The 19,893-nt window shown below is 42.7% G+C and overlaps 1 protein-coding gene across 6 annotated transcripts in view; it reads right to left on the bottom strand.

The window, feature by feature from the left end:
• The window catches only part of plch1 (phospholipase C, eta 1), a 49,877-nt gene extending 30,381 nt beyond the window's left edge, over window positions 1–19,496 (bottom strand). For 4 of the 6 annotated variants that reach the window (XM_035622515.2, XM_035622519.2, XM_035622518.2 and 1 more), the window contains exon 1: window positions 3,159–3,675. In XM_035622515.2, coding sequence (XP_035478408.1) covers window positions 3,159–3,342 — 184 coding nt within the window. In that variant the 5' untranslated portion in view covers window positions 3,343–3,675. Of the gene's footprint in view, window positions 1–3,158; window positions 3,676–10,288; window positions 11,005–13,070; window positions 13,182–19,304 lie in introns of those variants that run through there. The other 2 variants (XM_047335658.1, XM_047335659.1) reach the window with 2 other exon arrangements.
• Window positions 19,497–19,893: the final 397 nt, after the last annotated feature.

The following is a 19,893-nucleotide window of genomic DNA, read 5'->3' as shown; positions in this document are numbered from 1 at the left end:
CAAAACGTAACAAAGAATTCGAAACTTGTGATGAGGATTAATAGGATAAGTTCAACTCCCAAAATTTTTTCTATTTCATCAGTAAAACTATAGCTCCAAATTAATGTCTAATGACCAATGGAGGTTCTTGGAATTTGGGTGAGAATAAACAGGCTGCATTGAACTGAGTTTAATGTTTGGGTAGCATGGTGTTGGTACCAGCAGCTACTGCATTACGTTGTTTTTTTTTTAAAGACTGCTGCATTTCCACATCAGCTTCAACACGAGTCACGACACAGCCACATGCTGACTGCACACTTACGGTGACATTTTCACACTGAGCACAGGCTGATGACAGTACACTGTCTGTCCCTGGGATACATTGTTCCACTGCACTGTGCCATATGTAGGAAGTCATCTGTAGTTAACGGTTCAGTTAAAGACACTTGAAGTGAACAGAGGAATGGGTGTAGAGGGGAAAATACTGGTGGAGTGTTCTTAATGGTAAACATGCAATATGTCTATGTTTACATGCACCAGTATGAACATTTAAACCCTAATTTATCTTTATAAAAAAATGAATGGCCAAAAATGTGATTTTAACCGATCATATGAAGAAATGTTGATTTTTAATTATTGTGGTTCCCTATTTCTTTACATGCACAAAGAGACACGAGTCCCATTCTCATCACAAGACTCTTCCACCTGATGTCTTGGGAAGAGAGTGGGATTCATGTCTCTTTGTACATGTAAGGATACTAAAATAGTAGTAGATAGTAAAATAACTTCCGTCTGCTGTAACAGATCAGGAACACACATAGCTGAAGAGTAAACTGACTGATAGCAGTGTACAAAATAACGCACGCGCACGCACGCACACACACCCACACACACAGGAATATGTATGAGCCCTGATGTCTCCCAAGGTGCATGACATGTCATGATTGCACTAATGGTCACGCATGCTGATATGGAAAAAACAATGGAGGATGTGGGTAGAGAAACAAGTAGCCACGTTAATAAAACAATGAACCCTGGCTTGTTTCCTACGGGATATTACAGGCGGCACAGAGTCAGCGCTCCACCTGGGCTTATAGAGATGATCAGCTCATGGTGAAGGCAAACCAAAGGTTGATCCGGAGTTGGTACCAGGGAACTGCTATTTCTTGCTGTTTTCCAGCAATTCAGAAAGAGAAGAGGGCATTTTCCAAACAGTGAGATCTGATAAGATAAGATTAGTTTAGTAAACCCAGTGTCTGTGTGGGTTTTTCTCTGGGCACACTGGCTTCCTCCCACAGTCTAAGCACATGCATCTTATGTGGCGCCATCAGCCCTGCGATATGTTGCCGACCTGTGCCCTTCCTCTCGCCCAGTTGGCTCCAGCTCCCACGCAACCCTCAAAGGATAAGCGGAATAGATAATGGGTGGATGGATTGTTTCGTTTTAATGGACTGCAAAGGTCATTTTTTATAGCATACCACAGCTTCCGTGCTTGAACTGTAAAGTCCAGAGGATTACAGACGTGAACGTCCGACAAGACGAGGGGTACATAGAGCCGTATTAAGGTTTGATTTCTGTATCGACTGGGAGCGACATTAGCAGTCATTTATCTTTTTTTAATTTTATTTATATTTTTGGTCTTTATCAACCTGGGTCTTTATCCTCTTTGACCCAACAGTCTTTCATTAACTTTGTCTGTCTGCTCTCTTAGTGCTGGAAATGTATGAAATGTGAACAGTGGAAGTATAAGAGCTTTTTTTCCTGCTGAAAACATCTGTTCCGTGTGGCGGGAATTTTAGGTGATAAGAGGTAGTTAGAAACAAGAAAAAAGGTTATTTATCTCACAAGCCACTTCTAAACTCACGGCTTGATTAACGATGGGATTCAATGTGTAAGTCAAATAAGGGCACACTATGAGAATAAAAAAAAATCTTTTGAGCAAAATAGTTTGTGTGTGCATTTACTGGAGAGCATTTGTGTTTGTTTGCGTACGCACGCAAGTGTGAAAACTCATCATCTCCGTCGGCACAGAGCAGAAAGAGCAGATCAAAGCTCTGTCTTGCCACAGCGGCACTAATTCAAACATATTTTAATGGGGTAGGTGATAGAAAGGCCTCTGTGATAACCTGATGAACAAAGACCATCCTCACTTCCATCCATATAACAAGGCTCAGGCCAAGATGGCGAATGCATAACACAGAGCGCCTGGCATGACATTATTGTCGTTAGCTGTTTTCATTTATCATTTTCAATTTCAACTGTCATTTTAAATCTCAACATGGCCTGAGATTTCCCTCAGCCACCCCTGCAGCCTCGTCAGTTAGGGCAAATATTTCAGATCATGGACGTCTCTGCGCAAGATCCCTGTTGAGATTTGGTCAGATGGTGATGAACGGAATGGACCGCAGTGAAAAGACTTATCCTAATCTATTCATTACTACATGAATTCATATTCAGCGGCATCTGCCTGATCCTTCATGCACTATTCATGTGACACAAGGCACCACCGCCCAAACTACCTCAGCCAGTTTGGCTGTCGATTAAACATAACAAACCCAGCAATCAAACCTAAAATAACATTGAATGATGAGTGGCACACACATTTTTCACGTAATGCTCTGTTTCGTCAGTGAGCCCTCGTGACCTGAAGCTTCGTTTTGGGTGCTGAAGTTTAATCAAAATGTGATTTGGCTGTGGTTCGCTGACTGTCCACAGGACAAAGTGAATGACATTTGCGCATAATTATTGCTATGACGAGTGCAAAGACGTACAAATCAGTACACAAACAAGACAGATCTTCTCTAGCATGTAATGAACAACAGCTCATTAAGACAAGCTTTCTGCAGGTTCAAAGTTGTGGTAGCAGGAAGTGAGCAATTCGATCAGCCGGGGGATATTCTGATGCATAAACATGAGCTTCTGCTCTTTTCCTGTGCTATAAATAATACCAGCAAGCAATATGTTCAATATGCAATATGTTTTCCCCTCATACACACATTTGATCAATGGAAGACAACCAGCAGAGTAACAAAAACTATGAGGACCATATGTTATGCAGAAAATATGTCAACTTTAGGGGAAAAGAAGGGGGGGACTAATTAATATTTGTCAGTTTTCTTCTGTAAGGCACATTGCGTTATGATAGCTACATTTATACACACAGAGAGACGTTAACTTACCAATTTGTGTAAGCCTGCATTTTTGTGGTACAGCCACGGAGCCACCAATATGGTAGACGTTTCGCGCCAGCACGGTCGCGACAGTTAACACGGCGTATTTTTCAGCAGGACCACGAATAAAGGTGGATCGTACTTTATGAGCAGATAGAGCTGGACGAAATAGTGAGGTACATATCTCCTCCATTTTCCCTGCAGAAGACAAGGTGCCAGTAAGGAGTCCACCAGTTCAGCTCAGTCCCAGTGTGCAACACATTCAGCTCCACCTGTAGCTGAAAAAACACATTTGATTTCCCTCACATCGGACATGACGGTCACTGCTGCAGGCTGGCGTCAAGACTGTAATCGTCCACACTCCAAACAACAAGCAAGCATCAAAAATCCTCCTCTGTACGGTGCTCTGATCTGTGGCAGCACCTTCATCTGACAGTTTTCTCCCTCTGTGAAATCACACGCGTTTCCACCTTTTCTCCTGGTCACTTGCTCTGCACACCCCCACCTCCTGCTCTTCCCAGCCACCTCTCTCTGATGTTTGCAGGTCTGTCAGAACGAGTGTCTGCGTGGCCAATGCACTACCCTGCTGCACCGTATCAGACTCCGCGTTAAACAGCTACACTATTGTTTGTTGTGTAGTTTATGGAGTGATTAAGAAGAGCAGGCTGGGAGAGTGGAGCAGATGAGTGTCCGTGCATATCAGCCGGGTCCATGGGGTCAGCCAGTGGGATGTGGACGGGGATAAGAATGATGACATAACGCTCATGATAATGGACTAGCAGAAGTAGCATTTAATGGGCTGACATGAGAGATGTTAGTGTATGTGTGTGTGCTACAGGGAGAGTCACTGACAACAAATCTGTCCTTTTTGCACTAAAAGCTTTTCTACTTTGCACAGGCTCTGCCGTACACGGTGAAGTCCTCTCAGGAGACTATGATTCCACTTTGACTGACAGCCCAGGGTATGTATGGACTGATAATTCAGACTGTGTTGGAGCACTGTCTTCTCCCGTTCAGCCCAATTTCTGAAACTTTGGACTCTAGAAAATGTAAGGCTGGGGTATATTTGAAACAAACTAGTTCAGAGGGGCAGCCGAGCAAAAAGTCTGATGTCATAAAGGGTCGGTACACACTGTTGGTTAGTTTTTCCTTGAAGGCGTTTATTAACAAGCAAAATAGAAGCAAATAACAAATTGTGATAAAAAAAATATGGTTTGGTCTGTAAATGCACTGACCATCCTTAATTTCATTTTAGTTTAATCTACAGAAACATGAAATTTTAGATTTTCAAATAATGTTTTTGCAAATCCACTTATAGTGTGTTTTTAGGAGAATATTAAATGTAGTTAAAATAGAGTAATGTCTTCTGCCTATTAGGCTGCATACACCCAAACAACTCCTACCATTTAGGTAGGTTAGTCTGAGAGGTGAAAGCCACAGAATGGGATTACGTCTGGGGTTTCATTTTGTGTTTGCCACTTTCTTAATACACCAAATTTTACAAATTGATATCCCACCTTCCTCTGGGGCCACTGGACTAAATTCATTTCAGCATGATATTAAAGTGAATTAACCAACTCCATAGCCTTCTTGAGATAGATAATCTGTAGCTGCCATAATCTTACATTATTGATATGTAGCAATGTGTTTCCCAAAAGAGGTTGGGTTCATATCATCTCATCATTTTCACTTTCACTTAACTTTCTAAAAATCGAACTCAGGAAACAATGAATAAACAGGACTTTTTGTTTGCCAAACGTGGATTATGTAAATCCCATTGTATCTTCTTTTTGCATATACTGCCGAATTTGGGTTCATGTCATCCAGTCTTTTTTCGCTGTTCCTCTCAAGATACTCAACAGCTTATGAAATTAAATTAGTCCGGCACGCAGCTCTGTGACCAGTGATGGCTTCTGGATAAATGAGTTTGGAAATCAAACGGCACTGTGGGGGGGGGGGACAAATGTCAGCGGTACATTTGTGGCAGTACTAAGCTTGAGCCTGGGCAAAACCAAAAGGCCATCACCTGCTTCACCGCTGTGATGAACAAATAACATGAAATATCCTTCTTTTTTTTCCACTGAAATCTGGAACCTTTCCCAACATGCATTAGGTGGGCAGCAGGTAAACAGCCTGAATCCATTGTCAGTCAGGACTAACACAGATAGACAGATGCTCACATTCGTACATTTGGAACAGCAGCAGTCTCTAATCTACCTGTCGGTTATCAGAGGGAAACACAAAGGAAAGCCCCATGAGTGCAGAGATAACATGCAGACTTCATACACACAACAGAGCACATGGCCAAACTGCAACGACAAAAAAGATGAACAGAGAGCACGTACATCCAAAATATCTCCTGTCCTGATCAAAAACCTTGTCAGACTCAATGTTTTACTATCAAATCTTTAGAGCAGCTGACAGATGAATTTAGTTGCTGTCGGACAAAACCACAGCTGTTTATGTTTCCAGTCTTTATGCTAAGCTAAGCTATTGGCTACTGGCTGTACAGTAGCTTCACATTTCCCCATCAGGCGTGAGAGTTGTATCGATCTCCTCATTTACGTCTCCACAGGAGAGAAATTACTTACATTTTCCACATGTCATACTCAGTAAATTTATGTTTTTGTCCTAATATTCATTTTAAAGGATCTCAAATCTTTAAAAAATTCTTTACAACATTAAATATGTGTGAGTTATTAAAGGGGCAAAAATTACAATAAAAAAATATCCACAGTTATTTTGTTTTAACTCACAAAAACTTGCAAATCTGCTTTGCCATTAGATCAGAATTCTTTGACAGTGGATTCTCCTGGTGAACATAAGACAATGACCCAACAACTATGACCATGAATACTTAAATCCCGATGCATACATGACAAACAGTAACCTACTCCAGCATGCCACCACTCAAAACACACAGCAATCCCTCAGGTGGAATAGTGGCAGGTGGTCCTGACTTCATGAAGGACGCAGTAACTATATGTAAGACTTTTCAAAGTGAACTGATCAGTTGTTTTTAGCAGTGGAACGTCTCACTGGTGACTGGGAACCATAAATAATAGACTTCTGAGCCATGAACCTTATATGGACTTTTGTACTGAACTGAACATAACAGGTTGGAATGAATCAGTGCTGAACATCAAGCAGTGGGAACTCATTGGTGCAGTTCCCACACAGCTTCAATGCCTCACCTTCTAGATGCCGCTAAGGACGCAAAGTACTTTTCCTCAGAGCTCCTGAGAAAGTTATGAACACCACTTTGGAGATGACGGAGGAGAAGAAAGAAGTTTTTACACTGATGCTCCTACTTCATTTTCTGGCTCCTAGCATTATACAAGTGGCAAGCCACCATGAAATCCCGCATTGGTTTGTGTTTTGCTGTTTCGAAACCTCGAGTTTAGCATTTTGACCAGCACCATGGTTTTATTGGCACCTGAGATAGGAGCGATGGATGGGTCCGACAGAGTTCATCCACTTCGCGCCCACCTACACCTGCATCCATGCACCGATTGTATGGCACCAGCTGTCAATCAAACCGTATCCATGCTCCAATGCATACCATGCTTTATCGTCTATTTTACTCTAATCGGGAACATAATTTACAAGGTGAACACCATGCTGTATTGAAGAAGACTTCAAACTAGAGATTAAAACCATAAACTCCTCAGGAAAATGTTTACTGACGTTTTGGATCGAGTGAGGAGTAGTTTCATTTTCTCATAGACTTCTATAGAAAATGACTTTGTTTTGCAACTAGTGGAATCTCACTCTGCTGGTGATTCCTGAGAATACAGGCTTCAGGCAGCTCCGCATTACTTCATTTTTCGGACCCGGTGGCTACGTCCACTTTTGTATAGTCTATGGGCGTTAACTATCGGTAGCATTAGCAACATGGCCTGGCTATTGTCCAAGAAAACAACCATAAAAAAATCCCAATTTGAACAAATAACCCTGAGTTAAACGTCCGGTAGTATTGATAAGTAGACTGATTGTGTTACTGACTGATCTATTAGAGAGGAGGCAAACTGCATGTTGTTTTTAAAGCCTCTCAAGTCCCGGACCTCTCTCCATGGAGTGAATGCCCGTCAGAGGTACACTCTTGTTTCACTCTTTATCTCTTTTTCTATCACTCTCCTTCTTCGCTTGCTTTTGTTCCTCTTTCAACGAGATTCCTTTTCTATTGCAAGGTTGAGTTGTTTTTGTTAAATTGTCTCACTCCACCGTTTGCCATTTCCATCACTGGGGATAGCTACCGGGATTTACGTCAGTGGTTGACGGAGCTCCTTCGTGCTGTAAGTCGGGTCATAAGTTTTCCATGAAAACTGCATCCCGGTGACCAAGAGGGGATGGTGAAAGCAAGACTTTATAAGGAACCAATATAGGCACGGATGGTGTCAGAGTTTTCTATCAACATTACACTGTGCAATCAATTTTAACATCATAACAAGTTTAAGCCCAAAAAAATTCTATTCATGGCATCCAAGTGGATGAACTCACATAGAAAATAGAATTGCAGAAATCTTTTAAAGCAAACTAATTAGGCAAATCATGTGAAAGAAGTCCGAAACTGTTGGAATACCGTCTTATTAGCGCAATTAAAGGTTGGGAAACACTAGGGAAAAAACATACAATCTTATCTCACTTTGATTGATTAAGAGCTCTCAAGGCAGCACTCGAGTCCCCGGTGCCACAAACGGGTTTCCAGGGATGCAGAGTGTAGAGCAGCCCGGGAATAAACACATGACAACTGCAGCCTGATAATGCATTCACCGAAGATGCTACAGGAGGCTCCCCGGAGTAGAGGAGTTCAGCACCAACATCAAAGGACGAATAGAAACCGGCGTGCGCGGCTGTGTGTGTGCGTGTGTGGCTGTGTGTGTGCGTGTGTGGCTGTGTGTGTGCGTGCGTGCGTGCGTGTGTGCGAGCGTGCGTGCATGCATGTGGGGGTTTATGTGTTCATCCTGTATTTATTGATGTTGACTGTTGCAGCGATGTTCAAGCTGTTCTTTCTTCCTCCCAGAGCCTGGCTGGATGACTGTGAGTAGATTGAGATGCAGCATCTTTGGCAGTAGAACCATACTGTCATGCAAACTGTCTGATCTGAGCTGCTTCAAAAAAAAAATGTTAGAGGGAAGTCGTAGACCGCCTGCCAGCTTGGTACTTCATTTCAGGACCCAGGAGAGGCGTACAAATGGCTACATGTCCCTAAGTGGACCGACATTTTGGTTATAGCTTATTAAGTTCTGAGCGGATGGATGAATGTTTTGCGCTTAGACGCAGGTATAGAGCGCTAACTGCCCAGCTGCAGCTCTGTAACAATGACACCCTAATGAATCCCAGCAGGTTTTAGAAGCTTATGTTTTAAATTCTCATCTACAACGGTTAATGCTAAAACAAATGTGATGTGACTGGCAGCGGAGTCAACAGGCATATACAGTAATTCCTCTTTGGTGAAATTCGATATGCAAATGATGGTGCCTCAGGAGCAAGTGGGCAGAACAATACTAGATGTGACAGTTAAAAGGACATGCAAGGTTAGGGCTCTGTATAGACCAAATTCCTTAGATACAAGTTATGTTTCGGTACCACAGCCACAACAGAAATTTGCCAAACTAAAATCTGCAAATATTGGCTAAAAATGTTGATATAAATCGGGAACTACCTCATCAGATATTCAATGCCATCTTTGGACCGTTTTCAATATTCAGTGTCGCAGACACATTTAAGTCTGTACCACCAAAGTGTTCTGATTTAATTTCCATAAAGTTAAGACAGGAGAGGAGAGGAGATTGAAAATAACAAGAAATTGTATATAAAAAAGAATTCCCCTGTTGCCCATTAGATTTTTCTCTGCCCTGGAGCAACAAAGAAGAGGCAGAGGCGGGGTGGTTTCAGAGGGAATGTGCTGAGGTTCATCATCATCGATACAGGAGAGACACGTGGAAAAATGCATTTTACCTGGAAAAGCCATTTCCTCCATGTGGAGGAGATTAGCAGCCATGCATCCTCCTCCAAACCTTACTCTCTCCATCATTTCCTCAGTCTTTCTCTCTGAGCCGGGGCTAATGGTGCCAGGCAACTTGTTGCAAGTGTTGACAAAATAAATAAATGAAGAGATAGCCCTCTGGTTCGTTGTGGCTTACAGGGGCCGGGCCCTCCACCTCACAGCCAAACGATCCCAGAGAAAGAAACACACTAACCCGGTCGCTGCGCGCCTGACTGACTGACAGCTTGACACATCCTGCTTTTGAAGTGCCATGGATGCACCATGTTTTTAAGCACAGACCAACGGGGAAGCTCTAATAGTCCACGGACTGCTGGGGCGTCAATCTTGACATCAAAGCTCGACCCACAGCTCTGTCACATTGTGTGGTCAACATGTCCTGCTCGGGATCAAGAGTCTCCAATTCTGATTCCAACGACAACCCAGTCCACCTCTGGTACTGAACTGTGGCATGTGGCAAAGCTACGTGGTCCGTCCAGTCTCTCAGGCATCTTCTCACCGAGGCACTGCAGTGACAGAGCCTGTAAACATCTCAGGGATGCTTTGATTTCTGTGAGCACTGCAGAAGATGCAGGATTTTAAAGGATGTGCCAAATGCACGCCTAGTGTGCTATATGAACTGAAGGCTGAGCAAGTATTGCCAAATAGACAAATTAGGAGGCTTCTCTACCCCCCATGGTGACTCGTATACGGGGGCATTTTCAGCACAGCTTCCCGCTGCTCCTCGGTTGCTCTTCATCAAATTCACTCATAAACTGACAAAATGTGTCATCAGGTTATAAATTCACATCAAAATAAAACCGACTGGGTGATGTTAGGTAATTAATCCCGATTGTTGGTGCCTATTGTTTCTATAAACGGTCATTGTTGCTCAATGGATCGCTAATGCAGATTGACAGCCCTCAATCAAAGATCGTTTCTCAAGTGTTCGCAGCAGCGTGGGTGAGGAATTTTCTCCGCAATAATCGGCGCAACGGGAAAATTACGCATGGTCTTCCGCCTGTTTGCGACGAAGGCTCTGTGTGGACATCCAAAGGAATGCGTGACACCGCACAGACGTCCCCCTCCAGACAAGAGACAGAGAGAAAGAGGAAACAATCAAACGACCAGAAGCTCGAAAATGATCACTCACCCTTCTCCAAATTGAGATTCCGGCAAACTTCAAGTTCTGCCATCGAGGACTGACACCGTTGGCCTCACAGGGTCCCCCCGTGCGCCTTTGACAGCATTTTTTACAAATTATTATTTCCTAGTGGTTTGAAATGCCTTCAAAACGTGCCCAAAGCCCAGTCAATGTCTCCATGGCGGTTGCACGACGCGCACCGCGATGCTCAAGTGTCACTTTTCTTTTCTTTTCTCGGTCCTAAAACCGGCCCGAGCCGAGCCGCTCCTCGGCGCCCGCGTCCCCGTGCGGTCTGCACAGAGGACTCGCCGGAGCCAAAGCCTCTCACGTCCACAGCCTCGGCGCGCACGTCCCGTCCTCTCGCCACGCGCCACGCGGACACAGGAGGCGCGACGGAGAGCCGGCGCGGCTCGCGCTCGACGGACCGACGGAGAGCCGGTGTGGCTCAACCGGCAGAGTTGGCCATTTGGATATTGCGTCTTTACCCGACCAGGCTGGCGCAGCTGTTTGGCGACAGTTTGAATTCCCTCACTGAACTCCTGTCACGTCTCTGCGTTTGTTTGATTTTGTTCAGTAAATTCCCCTTATTTCCTTAGGAGAGATGAAAAAAAGGCGCAGGAAGGCGCCTACTATGATCCGCTTTACTCTCTCTCTCCTGTGTGTGTGTGTGTGAGTGTGTCCCTCAGTTCAGCCCATCATTTCTCTCTCAGAGAAACAGCAGGGAACAGGCTTCATGAAATTTGAGGGATGCTCTCCAGTGCACATAACGAAAGAGATAGGATGACTAACAAGGTGCGTGTGTGTGTGTGTGTACACATAAAATATATAGTGTATATATACCAGTTTTGAGTTTCTCTTTTCCTTTCGAATTGTGCTCTAGTGTGTGTGGCCAGCCTCGAGTGTATCATCCTAATTGAGTCACTTCCCTAATGAAAGTTTGGTCTTGCTAAAGCGCGCAGATTACGCTTGATCATTGGTCCACATTAAAGTCATTTAATTTAGGATTGCAGCAGACAATTATGGAGTGACCAAGAACACACGCACGCACACTAACACACAAGCACACACACTAACACACACATACAGTTCAAACAATCAGAGCCAGTGGTTAGCAAATTGATCAGCGCTGTCTGGAGGAACCGAAAAGACTTGTCTGAACACTAGAATCAACTCTGTGTGTGTGTGTGTGTGTGTGTGTGTGTGTATGTGTGAGAGAGCAGGCTTTCCAGTGATTGCTCACTTTGATTTAAGTGCAATTGTCTCCTCATCCACACCTGCCTGATCACAGACAGTGTGCACCCCCAACCAGCCTCACCTCTCACTGACTTATGTACCATGGCCAAAAAAAACTCATCATCACTGGAAACAACTGGCAGAAAAGAAAGAGGCAGAGTGAAGCAAAAGTCATGTGGAAAAATAATCAGGGAAAGAATTGGTTCTGATGACAACAAAGGGGCAAACTGTCAGAGATGTGAAGGAATAAACACAGGTAGAAAAATCAGAAACAGATGCTCCCAGGCAGTTTGTTCTGTTCCTCTTCCCTTTATGCTTTTGAAGAAATAAAAAACCTTCACGGCAGCTGGAGGACAATAACTGGCAATCTGAAAGATGTTCAGTTAAATAAACATGTTAAGTCACTATGTATTACCTAATGAGGCGATGCATCTGAGATTGAACTTTTGCCAAATTATGAAATTGGTGCAATATTTATATATTTTTATATTATTATTACAGTAAAATGCAGTATAATGAAATGGATGTCTGTTGCTGCTAATGTGAACTGATCATTTCTTACTGCTGCAGCTTCACATTAAAAGCATTCAAGTGGCAAAATTATTTTACTTATATCATGAAGTCGTCACAAGAAACACAAGGTGTCATTCACCAAAAATTGCATTCATTTCTGTTTGCATTAAATAGATATTTTTTTATATATATCTCAGAGAGTAATGAAGCAAGTGAGCTGCTAGTTGAAGAGTTGCAGGCAACTCCTCAGGGAGGTAACCAACTTTCTCTGTTCCTTGATGTTCACATGTGCAGCATACAATCAGATCAGAGCGATGGAAAAAGGCCAATTACTGTCTGACTTAAGGTGTCACCAAATCAACCACACGTGAAATCTTCGAAACTGCCACTGTAATGGCATCAACTGAGCACAGATTGTAGAAGAAAAATCTGTAATGGCTTGAAAATGTTCTTACAAAAAGTCGGAAATGTGTGAAATTCCCAAAAATGTAACAATATCCTGCTTGACACAAGGAGAAACAAGACACAGCACACATCCTCCACAGAAGAGAGCTGAAGGAGTCACGCTGAAGCAGGTATGGGATGTGGAATCAGGCTGTAGTTAGTCAGGGTGATGAGACGTAGACTGATGCAGCAAAGAGGCAGGCGGATCTGTCAGTGTGCAGCCTCACTGCCTCCAAACTCATAAGTCAAAATCGAAATATTTACTTTTACATGTTTGGCTCCACTCTGTGATAACTGATGTGTGTTTTATTTTTAATAAAACAGTTTCCAGTCTGACTAAAGGACATTTACCTTCATGTCACAATGATTCAGTGGTTTGCGAGGGGTTTTTTGTGTTCCACAATAAACAGTAATAAGGTTTCACTGATGTCACAAAACCGCATCTTGGTTGTGCTGCAATCAGGCACATGGGTGGAGACGAGTCTCCCTCTACTGTTCATTCCCATGAAATACAGTTATCTATAGGATACTGTGCGGTATCATAAACTGTCCGTGTGTGTCCGTGTGTGTGTGTGTGTGTGTGTGTGTGTGTGTTATTTACCATGGAAGATGCTGTTGTCTGTGAGGAAGTGCCGTCGATATTGTGGCTCTCCTTTTCTGTTCACCACCCAGGAGCTCATGGTGAGAGGTGGAGGACAAATAACTGGATGACCTATGAAGGAAAAGAGAATTAAATAGTGTTGTATACAATGTGTTTGTTTTAAATATTTTTTTTGACTAGCAAACCATTCCAGCCATTCAATCTCCATTTATTTGCATATTGTAGGCCTGCAATACAAGACTTTTATTACTTTTGATAATACCTTAGTTAGTAGTCTGGAAAACACTCTCTGATCCTACTCTTTACTTTAGTGTCATCCTGCTGCAGGTCTCTTAGCCAGTTGTTTTTGTCAAACTTTTTATACCCTCTTTCTTCATCTATCTCTCAGCATGCGTTTCTCATTTATCTTCTTTCTGTTTCTTTCTACCATTATTCCCGGATTCCAAATGTTCCACTACTTCCGTCTGATCACTTTTCATCCCTATATCTCCCAGACAGCTAGTTTCCCCTGTCTAGGGTTTCCCCACCTGTTGCTTGTCTGTCTCCGTGTGATTTACTGCTTCTGACTACAAAAAAACACACTTTATCTCTCTCTCGCTCTCTCTCTGTTTCACACACACACACACACACACGTGCACAGGAGATGTACAGATCCGGACACGCTCGGAGTCTCCGAGACAGTTAATGGCGCCTGGTGACCGTCTGGTCGAACATGAAGAGCTCATGGGTCAAGTATCTCAGAGGTGAAAGTACTTTCTTGTGACCCCCACCACCTCAGAAGCCTGTGATGTGTTGGGTGCTTATAACAGACCATGTGGTCTAAGTTGGTGCTGATACCTTTATAAACAGTCTATGGCTGATACAGGAAGTTAACCTTCCAAAAAAAAAAAGGTTAAGATCAGCTTTAAGAGGATATTTCATCTCACGCTGTAATCAGTGCGATCTGATACTTTAGTAGAGAGCAAACTACAACTTCTGTCATCATTTACAGTAAAACATTTGTAGTACGTAGGGGTTTGTACCTGTGATGCCATATGTACAGTCATCTAAGGCTTTTCTTCACAGCCATTAAACTCTGCTTCACCTTATGCCCACAAGGCCTCGGAGCGGTTCTGAACTCACTGTAGAGCACAGTCCCTTGTGGCTTACTGCTTAATTATAGAATAATGTTTCTAAATTACTGTTTGATTTCATAACAGAGTCCAAATTAGAGAAAGGAGCCGAGCAAAGGCAGATGACTGGGGACATTGTTTGAGCGGCTTTGGAAGGTCGTGTTGTGATACGGCTAAATTATATGAATACACCATAAACACTGAAGTCACATGGCAAAGAGTCAACATGATGTGATAGTTGGGTGTGATCGGCAGTAAAACAACACGATCTTAATGCAGCGACTATGATGTCTGGATATACTTTTCTGATAGAAATTCTTATTTTTATGATACCAACACAGAATAGTTGCTCTTTTAAAAGAAATTGGCCCTTGTCAATTGATGGTTGTTGTGTCATGAAACTGCCCTTGCTATTTATATAAGGGGCTATTATTTACCAGTGAAAAATGACGATAACATCAATTTAAAAGGAGAATTTGACACTTTGCAAAACGCCCATGCTCACTTTTCCTTATGAGGAGATCAAGCCAACTCTCAAGTCTGTCCACTGAATATGAAGCTACGCTGTTATCTTAGCAAACTGGAAACCAGGGCAAACAGTAAGCCCGGCTCAAAGTTACCAAATTCACCTGCCAGCGTGTGATGGCTGTATCCACAGCCACTCAGTTAAAACAAATAAAAATGGTAACATTCACTCTGTCCAGACAAGTTTAAGGTTTCACACAACTCTCACATCATTATCACAGGTTATGACATTTGCTTTGCAGTCACTTAAATTAACAAACACAACCAGTCAATTTTCAAGTGGTATCTTCTTAATTGTTTGACACTGCACTGTATTCTAAATTAACGCGCCCATTTGGTTTAAATCGTTTTGTCTGTTGTAGTAATTCAGTTTTCTTTGTCTTTGAGTTACCGTGTCTGCTGCGTCATCCTCCTTCCTGGTTTGGCCAAAAGATGTGACTGAGGGTGGAGTCAACTTAAATGCACTGGCCAAGTAATTGGACCAGACCAAGAGGTGCAATAGCATGGGGGGGTCGGGGGGGTTCTTTGTGTAGAGTTTTAATTGTTTTCTATGTAATTTCCCCCTATTGTTTCAAATTGGTCCAATCAGCCAGTATATATGTCTCCACCTGGTCTCATTTATCAGGTACGTTGTTTGAGTTAATGTCATGTTTTTGAGTATAACTTTGTATGGGGTGACCTCTTTTAATGGGCCCAATTTATACTTATACCTTTGTATTTTTTGGAATTTTTTGGGTGAAATAAAAAGTAAGTAATCCTGGGACTGCTTGGTCCCTGACATAGCACTTCAACAGCTCACTAATAAACCTATCATATTCATAAAGTATGTGATTATCTCTGTGATGTCTATGATTAAAGTCTAACGCATCTCACTAAGCAAAAAATGTCAAACTAAACCTTTAGTAATAACATATGGCTTATCAACCAAACCACTACAAATCAAGTGTCTGTCAGTGCATGAGGGATTTCTGTGTGCGTGTGCGCCATGTTCATGTTTTGCAGGTTGGTAACTCTACTCCTCCTCTTCTGACTGTGTAACACTAGTAGCCTCCTCATCTATAGGAGAGACCAAACCTCAAGGGAACACAGTCCGTACTTTCCTGTTAAACTGCTAAAGGAGAAAGCCACTTAAAAATAAATGTTTCACTGCCAAACTGCCTGATGAGCCGATCTGTCAGAGGCCCCGACAGGAAGTGGGTCGAGGATGCCCCCAAGTTAACAGTTTTTGTTGTAGTTTATATTTAAATCAAACTCAAGAAAAACAATTTCTATTTCCACTTTTCCTGTCTGTCCTGCATGTACAATGCATGTCTAACTAATTAACACGTGCATGCCTGGAAAGAGCACATCTCCCTACCCTTCCATGAGCCTTCATGGAAAGTGAGCAGGGAGGGCTGCAGCTACAGACCCCCAGCGCAGAGTAGCAATCATTGACAACACGGGACATTTATTAAGTCAGATACAGGATGAAAAGAAGGTGCTGGGTTGGAGGCGGGTTGCAAAGTGGCTTGCAGTAAAAGCAAGAAGAGTAGACGAGTTAGCAGCTTACTGATATCCTAGAGTCTAATAGTCTGACTCATCACATATCCAAGACAAAATTTTAAAACCGGCAGCATTGCTGATAGAAATTATGGCCAAATTTATGACCATAGGACCCAAACTGTGATATATTATAATTATGCTTTCAGGGGCTGTTTACCTCTCACACATGAACACATCTAACAATGGCCGGCTCAGAACATGCAGAGCAGCATCTGTCACTCCATACTGACACATGCCAAAGAGCGCTCTACTTGGACATGAATAATGAGACATACAATGGCTGTTCTATTTTATTTGATGTGGCCAGCTGCCATGAAGGCCGGGTTATTATCCACGGAAATGGTGTCTCACTGGTTTCAGTTTGATCCCAGTTGTTGCCATGACTAGCGATTTCTTTCTGACAAGTTGAACAGATATTTCCTGTCTTTGCGTGTGTGTATATCTGTGTGTATCCATCTGCATCAAAACAACCAAATTAACTTTCTTGAAACTTAAAATACTCTCAGACAGAATTGTCTCAGTAAACACATGCAGATGCTCATACACATACATGACACCACACATTTATTTTACATTCTAAGCATCCCTTCACTAGGAATCAATTGGGAAGGCTTGCGATCCTAATGGCACTCGGCCTGTAAAGCACATCGCTGCTCTACAGAGTCAATGAGTAGCTTGTAATTGCTTGTTAAGCAGTTATCAGAGCAGAGAGTAAACAGTCTTGGTATGCTGATGGCTAGACAGATGGTTTCACGGTACAGAATGAGTGCCCCCCTACTAACTCATACAAATATGAACTATATGTAACCTGGAAAATAAGAGGCATTTTAAATAATGTTCATTACTTCATGAAGAATATTATCAATTTGAAATACAGTTATTTGGAAATGGTTTCTCTTTCTCTTTCTCATGTGTTTGTGTTCAGGGAGTGTGTACGCACATGAATCACCTTTCTCATCAAAGACTCACAGAGGTCTGTGTGTTGAGGGGTTTGGTGCATCTCTACAGTTTGTATTCCTTCTAATACTTAATGAATCTATGAATATATTTATTGTCTGTTTGTATACTAATCTGAAATTAATGTTCTGATAACTAACTAATCGATTAGTCTGGTCATCATTTCAGCTCGTCAACCTACCTGGGTTGAAACATTAAACTGTCCAGCCAGTGAGCCTTTGACCTGATAAGGAGACAGAGCGAACCTTGAGGCAGCGAGGTTACTGAGGGGTCAGCGTGGGGCTGCAGAGGTGCATGACGGGGCAGAGAGGCTATCTGAGCAAGGCATCGGTAGATTTATGGGGTTGTTGAACGAAAAACAGTGAAAACAAAGGCAGCTCATCTGCAGAACTGCCATGTATCCTGTCAATATGTGAGGCTGGATTATAGAGATGTTAACAGTGAAACACTAATACATTTGTATATGGCATGTTTTGTTTTTAAACCTCATGTTAACTACTGTGCATACACGTGTGCGGTAGAATGTGTGTGGTGGAGTCGTCTTGCTGTACCGTGGAATTGAGGGATGGGTTAAGTCATAAGTCAAACCCTCAGATCTATTTCAAGCGGAGACACCCCCCAACTCTCCCTCCTGTTCCCATCCTTTACTTTTGCTCCACGCTTTTTAGTCTGGATCACGCTGCAGGTTCTGCTCAGTGACCTCACTGACAAGAGCAAGCTGTTTCCTTTTTTTGCTGAAGTGAGAGAGGTTGTAGGGAGTGAACGGAGTGAAACGCATACTGTAGACAGTCTCCCAAATGGATATGAGCAAGTACATGATTAGATTTTTGTCGCACAAAGTGACCCCTGGTTCATTTAATAGCATTATTTGCTGCTGTGTCAGAAAGTAACTCTCTGCTTTTACATTTCGGTCTTGTGCCTCAAGCTTGCATCCCTAGTTTGGTTCATTCAATCCAAAACTGGTCATCCTCTGTCTCCTGCCTTTCATTCCAACAAGAAACTTCAATTATTCATGACGGATCACAGCTCCCACAAAGAGTCATGTTTCCACTCCGACAAACCTACACCAGCAAGCTGATACACTGCTCACAATACTTCAAGTCACATAATAACAAGGGAGTCACTTTACGGCTGATGCATTCCTTCGCGCACACGCAAACGCGCACAGTGCATGTGGGTGTGTGATTGAGCAGCTACTGTTTATTGTGACAGCGAATGAAACAAAAAGCTGAAAAGATGCGAGCAAATTGTTCATTTAAAATTGGATTTGGATGTGAGGCTCATATAACTGGATCAATTTACATAAAAGCTTTAGTAACTCTGCCTGACAAAGATGCTCCTTGTATTCGAGAGATGTTGACAACACTCAGTAAGGTTTATCACGCAGGAGCCAGCATGAAGAATCACTCTGGTGTTTTGGGGGTGCATTTCAATGATTGTCACACCAGCTTTCTGTCTCTTTAAATCCCCTTTGTCTTTCACACCCAGCCAACTCCTCACAATCCACTCCAATCAAATCAAAAAAAAAATCCCCAAGGACTCTGCTCTCTGATGGGGGAGTGCCCCATCTCTTTCTCTCCCGGATGGCAACCGGCTGAGTGCAATAAAGGCCTTTGTTATGCTGCCCTGCTGCAAATCTCAGTGGCAACGAGTGAGCAGGAAAAGGTTTTTCAATCATACTGGTGAAAAACTGGTTCTAGGAGCAAAAAAACAAAACGAAAGTAGCCTACTCAGAAAAAAATACATAAGTGATCACATTAGCTCGAGGAATTTGTGGTTGTGAAAATGATCCAGGAATAATGTTTTGGTTTTTTTAAACAATGAAAATGAATTGCCTGTGATACAATAAAGTTGAGATCTGAGATGTCATGCGTAGTTATTTCACAGATCCCGAGTGTCCAGGCACACAGGCTTCACAGAGAGCACATGGACACTGCCTGGATACTGTATACAGTATCCTGCCAACAGTGGATTTAAAGTGACAGCTGACTTGTGTGCAGATTTGTCAGAGACAAAAAAGTACATTGTGATTTTTTTAAAAAAGGAACAAAACTTTCTATTATCCATATATCTCAGGAAGCATCATAGGCTTACTTACTTCTGTCCCTTCAGTCCTCAGACTGTGAGCACGTTGTCCGCTCCTTCACCAGACCTTCACACGCTCGTCTCCCATGACATCGGGGCCAAAAGAAGATGCGAGCAGGAGGCAGTGATAGTCCCAGTGGTTCGGTGTCAGAGAGCAAAGGTGTGACCAACTTCTCTGGTGTGGCCAAGGACCCGCGACCACATCAAGCACAGTAGTCTTTTCAAAAGACGGGCGCTCGTGCGGGGCCGCTGCAGTGGAGAAAGCCCGGAGCGGATTTTCGGAGTGGACTTTTTTTTTTCTTCAGATGAGACCAAAAGAGATGGTTTAGTAATTAATTCACGCATTCCATTTTAAATTCAGAACAAGAAATAGGGATCAAAAATACTTATTTCCCTTTTTTACCCGAGTGGCGAATACCATATTGTTCGTTCTTTTAATTGGATCAGATGTTAACTATACTGTGTTTGACATCATGATTATTTGTTAATAATTTTTGCCTAGAGGCAAAGATGACGAAGCAGCGGCAAGCAGGTTTTCTATTTGAATGTTTGAACGATGTTCTTGCTCCTTTAAATCATTAATCATTCATATTAAATCTGGA

This window comes from Scophthalmus maximus, chromosome 11 (assembly GCF_022379125.1).
Source record: "Scophthalmus maximus strain ysfricsl-2021 chromosome 11, ASM2237912v1, whole genome shotgun sequence".
Taxonomy (NCBI): Eukaryota; Metazoa; Chordata; class Actinopteri; order Pleuronectiformes; family Scophthalmidae; genus Scophthalmus; species Scophthalmus maximus.
The sequence above is the reverse complement of the archived record's forward strand: the minus strand, read 5'-3'. Positions and strand labels throughout refer to the sequence as shown.